The sequence below is a fragment of the Staurois parvus genome, unplaced genomic scaffold, assembly GCF_062004578.1.
Source record: "Staurois parvus isolate SC_StPar_1 unplaced genomic scaffold, SC_StPar_1.0 ptg000747l, whole genome shotgun sequence".
NCBI classification, from domain to species: domain Eukaryota; kingdom Metazoa; phylum Chordata; class Amphibia; order Anura; family Ranidae; genus Staurois; species Staurois parvus.
Genome location: NW_028318543.1, coordinates 735,001 through 753,927, shown reverse-complemented (window position 1 = coordinate 753,927; position 18,927 = coordinate 735,001). Strand labels below are relative to the sequence as shown.

Sequence of the window (18,927 nt, the reverse complement as noted above, 5' to 3'; positions counted from 1 at the left end):
TCATCATGATGGCATGCTCTAAATGAGATAGAATTACTTAAATAGTCTATAATATAAATTATCTATAATATAATTGTCTATAAAAAAAAATTATTATTATACAGTATTTATATAGCGCCAAAAAGTTTGCTCAGCGCTGTACATTATAGTGGGGGAAAGTACATGAGACGATACAGTAACAATACAATACACGAGGGGTTCGAGGGCCCTGCTCCTTGGAGCTTACAATCTAAGAGGGAGGGGATAGTGGTAGAGGAGGAAGTTGCTGTGGGGGATGGAGTGGTAGGAGGAGTGGAGGAGAATGGCTGTCAGGTGAGAGCGGGGTAGGCTTCCCTGAAGAGATGGGTTTTCAGGGTGCACCTAAAGGTGAGGAGGGTAGGTGACAGTCTGATGGATTGGGGTAGTGAGTTCCAGAGGATGGGGGAAGACCTGGAGAAGTCCTGGAGTCGGGCATGGGAGGAGGAGACCAGGGTACTGGAGAGTAGGAGGTGTTGTGAGGAGCGAAGATTACGGGTTGGGTGGTATTTGGGTATCAGGTCGGTGAGGTAGTTTGGGGCAGCGTTATGAATGGCTTTGTACGTCAGTGTTAGTAGTTTGAATTGTATGCGTTGGGCAATTGGAAGCCAATGGAGGGAATGACAGAGGGGGGTGGCAGAAGCGGACCGGTTGGTGAGGTGGATGAGTCTGGCCGCTGAGTTCAGGATAGACTGAAGCGGGGAGAGTCTGCGATGAGGTAGGCCGGTGAGGAGGGAGTTGCAGTAGTCCAGATGTGAGATAATAAGGGAGTGAACAAGTTGTTTAGTAGTGTCCGGGGTTAGGAACGTACGTATTTTGGAGATGCTGTGGAGGTGGAGTCTTAAATATTAAATATTACTTTTTTATTTATTTATTACAGGTACTTATATAGAACCTTTAATTTACGCAGCGCTTTACATATATATTGTACATTCACATCAGTCCCTAACCCTCAAGGGGCGTACAATCTAAGGTCCCTAACCCTCAAGGGGCGTACATTCTAGGGTCCCTAACTCACATTCATACATACACATACTAGGGCCAATTTAGACAGGAGCCAATTCACCTACCAGCATGTCTTTGGAGTGCGGGAGGAAATCGCAGTACCTGGAGGAAACCAACGCAGGCACAGGGAGAACATGCAAACTCCAGGCAGGTGGAGCTGTGGTTGGGATTTGAACCTATGACCCTAGAACTGCCAGGCGGAAGTACTAACCATGTAGCCACTGTGCTGCCCCATGTTCTATATACTTGTTACCTGTAAGAATTTCTGTGATTTTTTGTTTTAAGCTGTCCCGCTGTGTAAAAGAAGTACAATACAAGGATCCGAATGGCAAGGTAATGATTTTTAATGATAAAGGAGAACTTCCCAGCCCACTGGAAATCCTGAATTGGATTACAAGAGTAAAAGCTAAAAATGTCACCATTGCGAGGCACATTGGCAACTTTGATGAGTCCCTTTCAGAGGGTCAGCAACTTTCACTAGATCCAGAGCGAATATCATGGAAAGGCGACAAGGTGAGTTACACTGGGGAAGGGGATTCAGAACTTATACAAAAAATACTAGTTTTGAGCCTAAACCTTCTACAAAACCTAATACCCTCCTCCTATTCTGTTCTTAGATGTCCAACATCTACCCTGACTCATTCCATGGTGATTAGATTAGGATGTCTGTGCTAGCTGTGTGGATCTAAATGCCGGGAAACCTTCCCATCACTCATAATAACTGAAGATGTGGATGAACTACAAAGCATCTTCTACATTACAGAGTGTGACGGGAGTCACTTTGGGTGGGGGGCCCATGGAACCTAGTTCACTTTGGAGAGGTGGGGAGACCCCTGTCTCAGCTCCCCATATGTGTAAATCACCCTGTGCCTGTTAGGGGTACAGGGTGATCTGTCCTAATATTGTGTGGGCTTTGTCTCAGACTGTGTAGACATGTTTAGGAAATAGGTGGGGGGGGGGGTTGTTGTTTAATGTTATGTGACTGCATCCCATTGTTCTATTGTTTGTCTGGCTTGGGAGAAAACTATCATGGATGTATGTGTGTATGTGTACTAGCTTAGTGGGGGGTGTCTCCAGCAGCCCTCCCTCCTGATAAGACTGCCTGCTGCGTGAAGTTTGAATACCTGTGTGTCTCTTGTTACTAAATGTAGATTGCCTCCCCCTGTGTCATTTTGCAGGGAGGGGGGATTGTCCCCTGAGTGTATATATCTTGTATCTGTGTTCAAATAAAGTAGTCTACCTCCAGATTTACTTCAAGACTGGTGTCGTCTAGTCTTGTATGGTCGGCTGTGGCGTCTGTTGTTGGTGTTCGGACGGGGAAGCGGTATTCTAACGGAAGTACTCGAGTGCAGTCTGGGTTGGTTCCATTACACAGAACAAGTCTTTTTTTTTATTCAAACTGTTTTTATTGAATTGAAAGGGAGTACATGAGCAGGTAACAGGGCATGAGACAATCTTACAGATGGGTACAGATAGAAATGTACATTGCATGTATACATCAAACACAGTAAGATTACATCTTTAAGAGCCCTTTGTTGTGGATATTGAGTATCGGGTCAATCAAGATTTTACAGAGTATGGAGAAATTAAGTAAAAGAAATAAAAGTCAGAAAAATTAAAGGAAGAAAAGAAGAACAGAACAGTCATCAAGAACAACAATAACAGTTGCAGGTGGGCCACCAGGTCCTATCTCAACAATCAACTAGCCGTAATGTATCATATTTGTAAAAGTCTGTTCATTATCCATCTTGGAGGGGCCAGTCCGGGTGCATCTAACCAGCTCTGCCAGATAAGATCAAACGTACGTGGGGCATTACGGGGACGATAGGTCATTTGTTCCCGTAAAAGGACAGAATTAACATATTCCATCCAGCATTTCTTAGAGGGTATTATACTAGACAGCCAGTATGTAGCTATTAATTGTCTCGCTAATTACAAGAGATGAGTAATCATAATATAGACACCCGGGGAGTACATCTCACGGTCCAGCGCTCCCAATAGCCACACTAATGGATGGGAAAGGAGTCTGGGCGAGGGAAGACACAATCCCCAGAACATCCCCCCAATATCTTGATAATTTTGGACATCTCCAAATCATGTGAATAAAGTCCCCTCTATGTGCCATACACTTTGGGCATAATGGTGTATCTCTCCTTCCCCACTCAAACAATCTAACGGCGTTCGGTATGCCCTGTTAAGGATAAATAGTTGTGACAGCTTATATGATGCCGACAGGGAGGATATACAGTTGTGTTCAAAATAATGACAAAAGTGGATAAAGCTGAAAATCCTTCTAATACTTTTATTTCCATCCACACAAATGCATTGGGAACACGACACATTCTATTCCAAATCACAACATGAAGAAAAATACATCAAATTTGTGTTGTTCCTCTAAAAAAATGGAAGAAAAGTGAATATTAGACGGTTCAAAAAAATATCAGTGTTTGTATTCTTCTTTACAAACTCAAACATTCACTATATAAACTGAGAAATGTTTGAAGATTTTGCTTTCCTTTGAATGACTTCATGAATATTTGGTTGTAGTCGCACTGTTTCTGAGAACTGCTGTACATCTGTGTTGCATGGAGTCCCCCAACTTCTGGCCCCTGTGATCAGGTATTCCAGCCCAGGATGATTGGACCACATTCCACAGTTCTTCTCCATTTCTTGGTTTTGCCTCAGAAACTGCATTTTTGATGTCACCCCACAAGTTTTCTATTGGATGAAGATCCGGGGATTGGGCTGGCCACTCCATAACGTCCATCTTGTTGGTCTGGAACCAAGATGTTGCACGTTTACTGGTGTGTTTGGGGTCGTTGTCTTGTTGGAACACCCATTTCAAGGGCATTTCCTCTTCAGCATAAGGCAGCATGACCTCTTCAAGTATTCTGATGGATTCAAACTGATCCATGATCCCTGGTATGCGATAAATAGGCCCAACACTGTAGTATGAGAAACATCCCCATATCATGATGCTTGCACCACCATGCTTCACTGTCTTCACAGTGTACTGTGGCTTGAATTCAGTGTTTGGGGGTCGTCTGACAAACTGTCTCCGCCCACTAGACCCAAAAAGAACAATCTTACTTTCATCAGTCCACAAAATGTTGCGCCATTTCTCTTTAGGCCGGTCAATGTGCTCTTTGGCAGATTGTAACCTCTTCAGCACACATCTTTCTTCCAACAGTGGGACTTTGCGGGGGCTTCTTGCAGATAGCTTGGCTTCACATAGACGTCTTCTAATTGTAACAGTCCTCACAGGGAACGTCACACCTTCTTTCATCTTCCTGGAGCTGATTGTTGGCTGAGTCTGCGCCATTTTGGCTATTCTTCTATCCATTCCAATGGTAGTTTTTCGCTTTCTTCCACGTCTTTCAGGTTTTGGTTGCCATTTTAAAGCATTTGCCATCATTTTAGCTGAGCAGCCGATCATTTTCTGCACTTCTTTATATGTTTTCCCCTCTCCAATCAACTTTTTAATCAAGGTACAGAACAGGTCTAACTGAACATGACTGACTACTACTAGCTAACCCCTCCTCATCACACAGACCGGGACATAGACACTCAAAGAAGAAACCTGACTCTTGTGCACAAAAGAAGATGAACGTCTTTGGAGTGGAATGACCGCCAGTATTATCCATGTCCAGATTCTTCACAGGCCTTCTGAATTAAAAAAAAAAGAACAGAGTTTTGAATCGTAATTCCCCCGATCAGTTACAGAGAGGTTTGTTGCTGTAACATTTCTAATGAAAGGATTCTGCTAGTACTGCTACATGTTTATTTCTGCCGGCTTACTATGGAGATGACTGAGGACGAGAACGTCCCCAATCAGCTCTATGGTCTAAGAAACCAGAAGTGACAAATATTTTGTCATTTACAGTTTTTCCAGGATGTAAATAAGCCATTACTGGCTTACGAAAGCATCTGATAAAACTGATACTGGTTTCATCAGATTGTTCCAAGGCTGGAGGAAATATCTGGGGTCTAATAGACCCCAGATGTCTCAGTAAAGATTACCTGTCACTGCCCATGCTATCACAAGGGATGTTGTTCCTCCCTTGTGATAACAATAAAGTTGATAAAAAAAAGAGACATCATAAAAATAAAATAAATAAATAATTAAATAATTTAAAAAAAACCCCAAAGGCTCCCTGGTACCCCTATGCTCATGTGCAAGGCGAGCGGTGCTCACACAACACGCAGTAATCAATATGTTAGAGAGGCGATAATCCTTTATAAAAAAAGAGTGTGATTATGTGAACTACTGCACCATGAGATGTATTTTTTATTTTTAGCTGATATTGGTGGCCTGTACCCTGCTGGAGATTTCCAGATACATCTGGTGTATAAAAGAGGAGCAACTCTATGTAAAGAGCCAGGAACATTTTGGCTTTACTATTTTAGTGGGTTAAACATAGAGGTAACGGACTTGGTGGGATGGTGGAGGAACCTTTTGCTGGGGATAAAGACTGGCACAAGTGGGAAGAATGCAATGGAGTGGATACCCAGTGATAGCACACGGCTTCTAATAGACCCTTTTCAGGGCCCTCTCCCTCCTGTAGTATCACAGCTCAAGGTGGATTTAAAGATTCAACATCTTGGGGTAAGTGTATTTAAATCAAAACCACCTCCAAATATACTCATATAAATTGAACTCCCCCACAGAACAATCAACACCCTCACCCCTGAAGATGTACAAATAATATAATGTGAAAAATACTATAAAAAGCTGAAAAAGAAAAATGATATAATATAACAGTGAAGTCCAATCCCTAAATCATCATAAATTAACCACCTCCTTAGTACTATAATTACCCTATAACACAATCATTACCTTCCCCTGAAAGTGTACAAAATTATATGAGTGACAGTGTATTTACAAAATTCTCCAAAAACAATAATCCTCCAATCGCCTTAATCCCCAAAGTTTTACAAAGAATATATAAATCCACTACAAATTTTCTTTTTTTTGAGGTGGACATTTTATGAATATCGTTGGAAGAATTGATTGGATACTTTTAGTGGACTTGAAAAGGAATTGTAGTGGACTTTATATTTGTAGTGGATTTATATATTTTTTGTAAAAATTTGGGGATTAAGGTGATTGGAGGATTATTGTTTTTGGAGAATTTTGTAAATACACTGTCACTCATATAACAATCCCTAAATCAGTCCACCAAATATGAACCATAACCTTCCTGTGTGATCACAGTGCAAAATAAAGTCCAAAAGGAAAATATAATGAATCCTTCCAGCGATATCCACGATATATATACCTCAAAGAAAAAGAAATATCATATAGTGCATTACCTTTTGTAAACAAATAACATCACTCTAGTGGATACCCCATACAATTTATGCAGTGAATATCTGTGAAAAATTGTGAGAAAAAAACGTGAAACTATCAGTGAAAACACTGTGTATGTGAATCACTCTTCAGTGCCACACAAAAGAAACAATTCAAACTGGTGTACACCTCTAATTGTAGTAAGGAGTGAATACCTTTACCAACAATCCCTCCCTGTTTCTGGATTATTATAGGCGTGATTTATTGGGATTGTTGAAGGTATAGGTTTACTTATAGCACTACATCACTATCATACCAATTAAACCCAACTGTGTGTTCCTTATTATTTAATCCCATATATCCCCTAGAACAGCGGTTCTCAACCTGGGGGTCGCGACCCCTTTGGGGGTCGAACAACCATTTCCCAGGGGTCGCCTAAGACCATCGGAAAACACATATTTCCGATGGTCTTAGGAACCGAGACACCGCTCCTGTCTCCGGCGATGTGTGGGCGGGATGATATGCTGCCCCTGTCACCGCCTCCTCGCCACTGATTGGCCTCCGGAACTGTAGCTCAGGAGAGGCACACAGGCGGCCAATCACCGGCGAGGAGGTGGAGCTTGGAGAGGAGGAGCCGAGCGGCAGCGCGCGTAGATCGAAGAAGATCGAGGGAGCTGCAGGAGCGAGTGAAGAGAGAGGCCAGAGAAGGAAGACAGCTGACAGGTAAGTGCAAATTTTGCTGCTGCAGCCAGGTATGCAGGCTGTAGATGGGAGAGGGAGAGAGCGAGCCTAGGCTGGAGCAGGGGTCAGCAAGGTAAGTATCATTGGTGTCAGTGGGAGGGATAGTGCCCCATCATTTGTGTCACTAATACCAACGATGGGGCACTATTCCTCCCCCACTGACACCAACGATGAGACACTATTCCTCCCCTCACCGACACCAACAATGGGACACTATTTCCCCCCCCCCACTGACACCAATGATGGGTCACTATTCCTCCCCCCACTGACACCAACGATGGGGCACTATTCCTCCCCCCACTGACACCAACGATGGGGCACTATTCCTCCCCCCACTGACACCAACGATGGGGCACTATTCCTCCCCTCACTGACACCAACGATGGGGCACTATTCCTCCCCCCACTGACACCAACGATGGGGCACTATTCCTCCCCCCACTGACACCAACGATGGGGCACTATTCCTCCCCCCACTGACACCAACGATGCGGCACTATTCCTCCCCCCACTGACACCAACGATGGGGCACTATTCCTCCCCCCACTGACACCAACGATGGGGCACTATTCCTCCCCCACTGACACCAACGATGGGGCACTATTCCTCCCCCCACTGACACCAACGATGCGGCACTATTCCTCCCCCCACTGACACCAACGATGGGGCACTATTCCTCCCCCCACTGACACCAACGATGGGGCACTATTCCTCCCAATGACACCCACAATGGGGCACTATTCCTCCCACTGACACCCACGAAGGGGCACTATTCCTCCCACTGACACCCACGATGGGGCACTATTCCTCCCACTGACACCCACGATGGGGCACCATTCCTCCCACTGACACCCACGATGGGGCACTATTCCTCCCACTGACACCAACGATGGGGCACTATTCCTCCCACTCATGCCAACGATGGGGCACTATTCCTCCCACTCATGCCAACAATGGGGTACTATTCCTCCCACTGATACCAATGATGGGGTACTATTCCTCCCACTGATACCAATGATGGGGCACTATTCCTCCCACTGATACCAATGATGGGGCACTATTCCTCCCACTGATACCAATGATGGGGCACTATTCCTCCCACTGACACCAATGATGGGGCACTATTCCTCCCACTGACACCAATGATGGGGCACTATTCCTCCCACTGATACCAATGATGGGGCACTATTCCTCCCACTGATACCAATGATGGGGCACTATTCCTCCCACTGACACCAATGATGGGGCACTATTCCTCCCACTGACACCAATGATGGGGCACTATTCCTCCCACTCATACCAATGATGGGGCATTATTCCTCCCACTGATACCAATGATGGGGCACTATTCCTCCCACTGACACCAATGATGGGGCACTATTCCTCCCACTGATACCAATGATGGGGCACTATTCCTCCCACTGACACCAATGATGGGGCACTATTCCTCCCACTGATACCAATGATGGGGCACTATTCCCCCCACTGATACCAATGATGGGGCACTATTCCCCCCACTGACACCAATGATGGGACACTATTCCTCCCACTGACGCCAATGATTGGGCACTATTCCTCCCACTGACACCAATGATGGAGCACTATTCCTCCCACTGACACCAATGATGGGGCACTATTCCTCCCACTGACACCAATGATGGGACACTATTCCTCCCACTGACACCAATGATGTGGCACTATTCCTCCCACTGATACCAACGATGGGACACTATTCCTCCCACTGACACCAATGATGTGGCACTATTCCTCCCACTGATACCAACGATGGGACACTATTCCTCCCACTGACACCAATGATGTGGCACTATTCCTCCCACTGATACCAACGATGGGACACTATTCATCCCACTGACACCAATGATGTGGCACTATTCCTCCCACTGATACCAACGATGGGACACTATTCATCCCACTGACACCAATGATGTGGCACTATTCCTCCCACTGATACCAACGATGGGACACTATTCATCCCATTGACATCAGTGATGGGGCGCTAGTCCTCCCACTGCAAAATTACAGTTATGAAGTAGCAACGAAAATAATTTTATGGTTGGGGGTCACCACAACATGAGGAACTGTATTAAGGGGTCATGGCATTAGAAAGGTTGAGAACCACTGCCCTAGAACCACATTTTTTTATTTATTTATCTCAGGTACTTATATAGCGCCATCCATTTACGCAGCACTTTACATATATATTGTACATTCACATCAGTCCCGCCCCCGAGGAGCATACAATCTAAGGTCCCTAACTCACATTCATACATACACATGCTAAGGACAATTTAGACAGGAGCCAATTCACCTACCAGCATGTCTTTGGAGTGTGGGAGGAAACCCACGCAGGCACAGGGAGAACATGCAAACTCCAGGCAGGTGGTGCTGTGGTTGGGATTTGAACCAACAACCCAAGTACTGCCAGGCAGAAGTGCTAACCATTTAGCCACTGTGCTGAACAAGATATAAAATGATGCTGATTATACCCAGGTCTGTTCAGGTGATATTTGTAAGTGATTGGTGCAATATAAATCAAACATAAATATCCAAGTGATAATTCGAGAGTTAAAGTGGCACACAGTGATTCCCTATGCAGGGATATAAGTCACCATATATACAGGTGAAACTCGAAAAATTAGAATATCGTGCAAAAGTTCATTTGTTTCAGTGCAGCAACTTAAAAGGTGACACTAATATATGAGACTCATTACATGCAAAGCAAGATAGTTCAAGCCGTGATTTGTCATCATTGTGATGATTATGGCTTACAGCTCATGAAAACCCCAAATCCACAATCTCAGAAAATGAGAATATTCCATGCAATCAATAAAACACGGATTGTACATAGAACAATATCGCACCTCTGAGAAGTAGAAGCATGCATATGTACTCAGTACTTGGTTTGGGCCCCTTTTGCAGCAATTACTACCTCAATGCGGCGTGGCATGGAAGCTATCAGCCTGTGGCACTGCTGAGGTGTTATGGAAGACCAGGATGCTTCAATAGCGGCCTTCAGCTCTTCTGCATTGTTCGGTCTCATGTCTCTCATCTTTCTCTTGGCAATGCTCCATAGATTCTCTATGGGGTTCAGGTCAGGCGAGTTTGCTGGCCAATCAAGCACAGTAATCCCACAGTCATTGAACCAGGTTTTGGTGCTTTTGGCAGTGTGGGAGGTGCCAAGTCCTGCTGGAAAATGAAGTTAGCATCCCCATAAAGCTCGTCTGTGGAAGGAAACATGAAGTGCTCCAAAATCTCCTGGTAGACGGCTGCGGTGACCCTGGACTTAATGAAGCACAGTGGATCAACACCAGCAGATGACATGGCTCCCCAAATCAACACAGACTGTGGAAACTTCACACTGGACTTCAAGCATCTTGCAGTGTGTGCCTCTCCATTCTTCCTCCATACTCGGGGTCCTTGTGCCTCTCCATTCTTCCTCCATACTCGGGGTCCTTGTGCCTCTCCATTCTTCCTCCATACTCGGGGTCCTTGGGCCTCTCCATTCTTCCTCCATACTCGGGGTCCTTGGGCCTCTCCATTCTTCCTCCATACTCGGGGTCCTTGGGCCTCTCCATTCTTCCTCCATACTCGGGGTCCTTGTGCCTCTCCATTCTTCCTCCATACTCGGGGTCCTTGTACTTCTCCATTCTTCCTCCATACTCGGGGTCCTTGTACTTCTCCATTCTTCCTCCATACTCGGGGTCCTTGGGCCTCTCCATTCTTCCTCCATACTCGGGGTCCTTGTGCCTTTCCATTCTTCCTCCATACTCGGGGTCCTTGGGCCTCTCCATTCTTCCTCCATACTCGGGGTCCTTGGTTTCCAAATGAGATGCAAAAGTTGCTCTCATCAGAAAAGAGGACTTTTTTTCCTTTAGCCCAGATAAGATGCTTCTGACGTTGTTTGTTGTTCAGGAGCGGCTTGACAAGAGGAATGCAACATTTGAAGCCCATGTCCAGGATCCGTCTGTGTGTGGTGGCTCTTGATGCACTGACTCCAGCCTCAGTCCACTCCTTGTGAAAGTCCCCAACACTTTTGAATGTCCTTTTCCTAACAATCCACTCCAGGCTGCGGTCATCCCTGCTGCTTGTGCACCTTTTTCTTCCACACTTTTCCCTTCCACATAACTTTCTATTAATGTGCTTTGATACAGCACTTTGGGAACATCCAACTTCTTCTGCAATTCCCTTTTGAGGCTTTCCCTCCTTATGGAGGGTGTCAGTGATGGTGTCAGGTCAGCAGTCTTTCCCATGATTGTGATTCCTACTGAACCAGACTGAGAGACCATTTAAAGGCTCAGGAACCCTTTGCAGGTGTTATGGCTGAATGATCTGATTAGAGTGGGACACTTTGAGCCGAGAATATTCCACCTTTTCACAATATTCTCATTTTCTGAGATTGTGGATTTGGGGTTTTCATGAGCTGTAAGCCATAATCATCACAATGATGACAAATCACGGCTTGAACTATCTTGCTTTGCATGTAATGAGTCTCATATATTAGTTTCACCTTTTAAGTTGCTGCACTGAAATAAATGAACTTTTGCACCATATTCTCATTTTTCGAGTTTCACCTGTAGGTGATATTTATACAAATGTCCACAGCAACCGGTGATTTCACATCTATCGATAACACACACAATTCTTCAAAGCATGCTCCTTTGTTGGTGCAGGTGGTGAGTGATAATCCTAAATGGCTGGCATGCCCGCTCACCTTCCCCCTGCGACCCACAGGGGCCACAACGCCGTATGGATCACCCAGGATCCTGCACGCTCCTTTCAAAGACACAGATTACTCCTCCAGCCTCAATACTCTTTAATCCACCTTCAGTTGTTCCTCCATGGGCAGATGGCAATGTATATACCTGTATATAAGCTCATGAAATGGAATCATACAACAGAAACACAAAGATCCTCCATAGTGCAAAACTGTATATCAGGTTTACCTCCCTAGCGGTCTGATTATGTCCATATTTCTGTGCTCAAAGCGGTACATTTTTTTGCATGGAAATATGTATTTTGTTTTATTGTAGGCCTGTAATTTTTAGGAATAACTCACTGAAATCTGTCCGAACAAGAGTCTAGTAAACATCCCGGGGATGTTAAAATTTGAAACACGAAATCATAAATTATAATTTAATAAATAATCATAAAAAATAAAAATATAATAATAATAAATGTATTTCAATAATATAATCAAACCGAATTTCCCCCACGAATCATTATCACTCAATCCTGCAAGTGGTTCTGATTTACTATCGCTGTTCTCTAGCCGGTGTGTTTAGTGGTTTGCATTTTTTGCAGACATGTTTAACCTCCCTGGTGGTCTGATTACGTCAGATTTGTGGTGCTGAAAGCGGTACCAGGGGCGGACTGAGCATTTGGAAACTCGGCACTGCCCGAGGGCCCGGGGTCAGTAGGGGGCCCCATGAGATGCCCCTGGTACCTTTTTCACAGGCTGTTTTGAGTTTGGGCAAGGACACAGGGGCCCCATGATCCCCTATTGCCCGGGGGCCCTGTAAGTTGTCAGTCCGCCCCTGAGCGGTACCATTATTTTGCATGGAAATATGTAGTTTTTTTTATTGTAGGCTGTAATTTTTAGGAACAACTCACTGAAATCTGTCTGAACAAGAGTCTAGTAAACATCCCGGGGATGATAAAACTAGAAACACGAAATCATAAATTATAATTTAATAAATAATCATAAAAAATAATAATATAATAATAATAAATGTAATTCAATAATATAATCAAACCAAAAACACTGAAATGTGAAATATAGCGCCAAGTTCGCACATCGCTGAGCTCAGTCGCAGAATCGTTTTCAGTGTCTGATGAGGAATTTCCCCCACCAATCATTATCACTCAATTCTGCAAGTGGTTCTGATTTACTATCGCTGTTCTCTAGCCGGTCTAAAACCGCTTTTGACCTAAAGGGACGCTTTTTGGACGCCATGGACGTTTCTCAGTTTCCAGGCAGAAAGAATAGTAATAATGCAGGCAGGGCGCCGGACAAAGCACTCGGGACAAAATGTATGTGAAATAGTTTGATACAGGAATGTTATACTATGTGATTTTAGTGTATTGAGTGAATGTCACTTTTTGTCATTTTCAAATGTCCCGCCTTTCCGTCCCCCGTACGTCTCGAGGCTCGCAGGGGATGGAACCCAGATGACAGATGCTGGCATCCGTCGGAGTACATTGGCGGGGACACTGCAGGAGGGACATCGTGGGAGCGCAGGACAAGGTAAGTGACCGAGGGATCCCGGAGCAGCGCTGCATTGTATTCCCGAGTGTAGCTCGGGGTTACCTGTCAGGGCTCCAGGTATGACCAGAGGTGTGTGGACTGACACAGGGAAATGCAGGCTTCAGGTATAGTATAAACAATACAATTTATTAAAGACTAAACAATACATAAACGCAGTGCAAGACTAAACATAAACACAATGCAAACAAACCAAACCTCCAACAGATAACAATAAGAACAATACTAAACGTAGTCGGGTAGGCCGGGTCAGTAGCAAACGGGCAGGCAAGGTACAAGGAGCAGGCGGAAGAGTAGTCAGGAATAGCCGAGGTCAGGACAGGCGGAGTTCGTTCAGAGTCAGGATCAAAGCAGGATCAGGCAGGAAGCAGACAGGATGCAGGTACAGGGGCTCATGGGAAACATATACCAAGGCACTGATCACAGGCCTGGTCCTGCTTAAATACACCTCCTGCAATCAGCCTCAGGTGATGGCCTGATTGCAGGAGTGAGATTCTGGCTGCTGAGAGCAACCGCTGGCCGGCCTTGGTACTGCAGCCCACAAGGCAGGTGAATCCCACCACCATTGGCGAGTCCATTCCTGACATTACCGCTTGTGGTGCTGAAACTTTACCCTGAGCTACAATCGGGAATACCGCCAGGGGGATTAATGTAGATAAAAACGCCAAGTACAAACTCACAATTTAGCAGAGAAGACCATTTGCAGTGCGTATCACCTTCTTCTGGGTGTACTGAGAGCACTCTGGTGTACCAAGATGGCGCTGAACCGGAAGTTATCTAGTTGTCCATCTAAAGGTGAGGATTGGATGTCAACTGCTGTTTTCTGTCTCTATTAGTTATAGCAGTGCAGGAGGATCTACCAAATACAGTTGGCTTTGATATCCCCAACCTATAAAGTAACACAACTTTTTTTCCTGTACAGAGTTTACCGCACTCCATAGATGCTGTATAGGGTAGACAGGAAAGAAAATTCCGAATGTGTAAAATGTGCTCAATCTCCTGACTCTTTTATACACCTGTTTTGGAGATATCAGAAACTATATCGGTACTGGCAAGATGTGATAGATACGATAAATTCTGTATATGATACTGCGCTGATTCCAGACCCCATTGTATGTCTCCTTAGGTGTATAATTTGGAATATGATCAGCAAGTGGCCATTACAAGATTCCTCTTTATGGCTCGTAACCTAATAGTTTCACACTGGGTTTCACCCAATCCTCCTCCAGTCCTTTGGGACTGGATACAGGCAATGGATAAATATGTATATAATGTTTGAAAAATACAACTATGCTCAACGTAATGCCTCTCAAAAGTTTTAACCCCTTCCCGCCGGCGCTTCACGGCCCTTTAAGAGTTTCAGACTCCGGGAGGTGGGGCATGGTTTAGGGATCATGTGACCACGTGATGCGTCATCACGGCGGTCACATGGTCGGGAAAGGTCCCGATCGAACGAGCAGACCGGGACCTTTCCGTGAGTACCGAGAGCAGGGCACGCGCTCTCAGCACATATGTTTTTTCTTACATGAACGCAAATGTGCGGCCGCTCGGCGTCTAGGCCCAGACGCCAGGAGGCCGCACATTTGTGTGCGGCCGGCGTGAAGGGGTTGAAAAATATGGAAAAAATGGATAGATACACCACGTTCCAATTTAAACTGACGAGAAGTGGGAACGCCTGCACCCTTCCTTTTTTCTTTTTTTCTCTTATGCCGTTTTTTTGTTTTTTTCAATGAATGGGGTGACCTCTCTTAGGGAAAACTCTTTATCTATTGCTAATAGTATTTTACAGCCGTTACCCTGGAATATTTTTGAGTTCTTGAACTTCTGTGAAAACCCTTTGAATAGTTTTGAAAGTTAGATGATAATGAAACAAATGTACTGTCGGTGTTATTGTTGATGTTATCGTATTATTTGTTAAATTGATATTATTATTATTGTCATTATTGTTTATTTTTCTTTCTGCTTTGATGTTTAAATTCATGTTTTGTTCTTTTTTTCTCTTTTTTTTCTCTTTTCTTTCTATATACTTGTTATGAAAACTTTAAAATGAAATCTGAATTAAAATAAATAAATAAATAAATAAGCACACAAGAGATATATGGTTTGCGGTGTTTATTGATATACAAAAGAGCACGGAACTTTCACATATTTGTAAAAACTTTTTTTCACTGGCATGAATGTAGTTCACACGTATTAACCCCTCGCCCTCCAGAGTATTTACTCCCCTTCCTGATCCGGCCATTTTTTGCAATACGGTGTTGCTTTTCTTTAACTGACAATTGTGCGCTCATGCAACGCTGCACCCAAATGACATTTTTTTTCCCCACAAATGGAGCTTTCTTTCAGTGGTATTTGATCATCTCTGCATTTTTTTTTTGTGCTATAAACAAAAACAAGCTGACAATTGAGAAAAAAGCTATATTTTTTACTTTTTGCTACTGAACATATCCAGTAAAAAAATTAAAAAATGTAATTACATCATAAATTTAGGCCAAAATCTATTATGCTGCATGTCTTTGCTAAAAAAAATCCCAATGCTTGTAAATTATTATTATTATTATACAGTATTTATATCGCGCCAAAGGGTTTGCTCAGCGCTGTACAATAGCAAATTAATTGGTTTACAGGAAATTTATAGCGTCTACAAATGGCGATATATATACTGCAATTTTTTTCTTCTAGTAATGGCGGCGATCACTGACTTATAGAGGGACTGCGGCGGGCATTCTGACACTGGGGGTGGGAACTGACTAACTACCACTGACATCCCCAGTGACACTAATACAGTGATCAGTGCTAATAAAAAGAACTGACACTGTACTAGTGGCACTGGACAGGAAGGGGTTAACATCTGGGGCGATCAAAGGGTAAACTGTGTGTTGTGTGTGTTTTACTATGTAAGTACACAGCTATGCAGAGCCATACAAAGCATCATGCTGGTGCTGACAGTGGAGAGATCTGTATTGTTTACATACAGACCTCTCCCCTGTCATTGATACTAGGCAATCGCTGAGAGCCGGCAGGGAATCACCGTCTGGCACCCGGTGATCGACAGCTGAGGCCACCTACCCAGAAATACAAACTCACATGATTTTGCACAGCCCTGCATCCCTGTAGCAGTAGTTCTGCTATAAGGCGGTCGGGAAGCGGTTAATTAATTGATGATTTGAGGTTGCACTGCACTTATTTTATGTTACATCTTTAGTTTTTCACTTGAATAGTTCACATTGTTGTGCTGTATATTATCTTAGGTCCCAAGCGGTCGATGCTCCAAGGAATGTCTTCCAGGGTTCAGAAAATCTGTAAGAGAAGGACATCAGCCATGTTGTTATAACTGCGCTCCGTGTTCAGAAGGAGAAATATCAAACCGTTCTGGTAAGCTTTATGTTAACCACTTGCCTACCGAGCACTTATACCCCCTTCCTGACCAGGCCAATTTTCAGCTTTCAGCGCTGTTGCACTTTGAATGACAATTGCACGGTCATGCGACATTATACCCATATTACATTTTTATCATTTTTTCATCAGCTGCACTGAGGGGCAATGGTGGACACTGCTGGGCACAGGTGGGCAGCACTGCTGGGCAATTGTGGGTGAAACTGGTGGGTACTTGTGGGCGGAACTGGTGGGTGGCACTGCTGGGCACCGATCATCAGGGCACTGATCATCAGTGCCCTGATGATCGGTGCCGATCCCTGCTCTGACAACTGGCAACTTGGCCAATCAGTGATCACATGATCGGGACCTCACACAGAGGTCCCATACAGCGATCGGTGTTCCGCTGTGTCCGGAGCAGGAGCGGACTGACCATTTGGAAACCTGGGCACTGCCCGAGGGCCCAAGGTCAGTAGGGGCCCAATGAGATGCCCCTGGTACCTTTTTCATAGGCTTTTTGAGTTTGGGCAAGGACATGGGGGCCCCATGATCCCCTATTGCCTGGGGGCCCCATGAGTTGTCAGTCCGCCCCTGGTCCGGAGGACACAGAGGGGACTAGATTGCGGTGCTGCGTGCTTCCAGGGACGTTTATAAATGGCCACCTGCCCCTGCACTGCTCCCGGTTAATTGAAAACAGGTCAAAAGCACTTCCTCCCCATCTGTGAGGGATAAGTATGGGCGTCTCTGTGGATCATAGGACTCTCTCTTCTCTCTCTCCTCCACTGCACACTGGTGTAAGAATGCTCCTATAACCGATGATCTGTCAGGTGGAGCTCACAGAACAGAGGGACCCGCCATAGTGTAGTGTGTAAAATACCAAGTTTTATTAAAATTACACTTATATTTAACAAGATGAAATGTTGCTATAAAATACTGATAAAGTCCCTGGCCTTGGACAAGACCCGGGTGCAGCCCGTCGGCTCTCCTGTCACCCAAGCTCCTCCCCACGAGTATCGTCTCCAATCACGTGACTTCCTCAGGGGTCTCCTATGGTCTCCCACACTTTTGCACTTATTTAAAAGGAATGGAAATAGATTACACTGAAGAGACCAAAAGTTGTAAAATAAAAGAATTTCATTGTTACATACATATTAAGATTACAGATAGTGTAAGGGATCGCCGCGGCGCTGGTCCCGGCGTAGGTGCAGTATGCTGACTCGCACGGGGATGCGGGCGCTAGGTCCTGGCCGGCCAGGGCAACAGAGCTCGCACATGCGCACTAGGGTCCGCGGGTGCGCACCTGGCACCAATGACAGCGCAGGGTGCCGTATTTAAATCCCCCCTGTGCTTTCACTGGTTGCCGTATGGTCTTATCTGAATCCTGTTCCTGTTACCTGTGTACTTACGTTTGTTGCTGACCCGGATTACGCTGACCTTGCTGATTTCTCCTGTCCTGACCCTTGGCTTGCCTGACTACGCTCCTGGATGCCCCCTTATGGATCTGACCTCTTGTTGCTGACCTGGCGTGTGCCCTGACTATTCTCTGCCCGCTGCTTTGTAACGCACCAACCCCACGGCTACCGACTCGACTTGTCTGACCTTGCACCTGCTCATCCCTCCATCCATCCCATCGGAATCTCCCGGCCTCCTCACATCAGGCTCTCACCCTGCAGGAACCTCTGGCGAGCTCCTCTACCGCTGGTGGGTATACCTGGGGGCCGTGACCTGGTCTCGGTTCGCTCCAAGTCCATCCCCACCATCAGGGGCCCTGGTGAACAAGTGAACCGGGACTTAGACTCCGCGCTCTGGGGAAACCTGACCAGTGGGCTGCTAGAGGTACCTCCAGGCGGTTCCTTACAGATAGGCTCTGTCATGGCCATCACTGAGGCTGAAGGTTCTTTTGTTTTCAGTAGCACCTCATCACACTTTATTCATCACTAAAGCTTTCTTCAAATATTCACCATATAGATAGATAGATAGATAGATAGATAGATAGATAGATAGATAGATAATAGATAGATAGATAGATAGATAGATAGATAGATAGATAGATAGATAATAGATAGATAGATAGATAGATAGATAGATAGATAGATAGATAGATAATAGATAGATAGATAGATAGATAGATAGAAAGATAGATAGATAGATAGATAATAGATAGATAGATAGATAGAAAGATAGATAGATAGATAGATAATAGATAGATAGATAATAGA

General features: G+C 44.8%; 1 protein-coding gene across 1 annotated transcript in view; it reads left to right on the top strand.

Moving 5' to 3' along the window:
- The first annotated feature begins 1,356 nt into the window (after window positions 1-1,356).
- LOC149445068 (vomeronasal type-2 receptor 26-like) overlaps window positions 1,357-18,927 on the top strand; it is a 20,453-nt gene continuing 2,882 nt past the window's right edge. Inside the window, exons 1-2 of the mRNA XM_089654233.1 lie at window positions 1,357-1,533; window positions 16,585-16,708. Of these exons, the coding sequence (XP_089510359.1) occupies window positions 1,357-1,533; window positions 16,585-16,708 (301 nt within the window). The remainder of the gene's footprint in view (window positions 1,534-16,584; window positions 16,709-18,927) is intronic.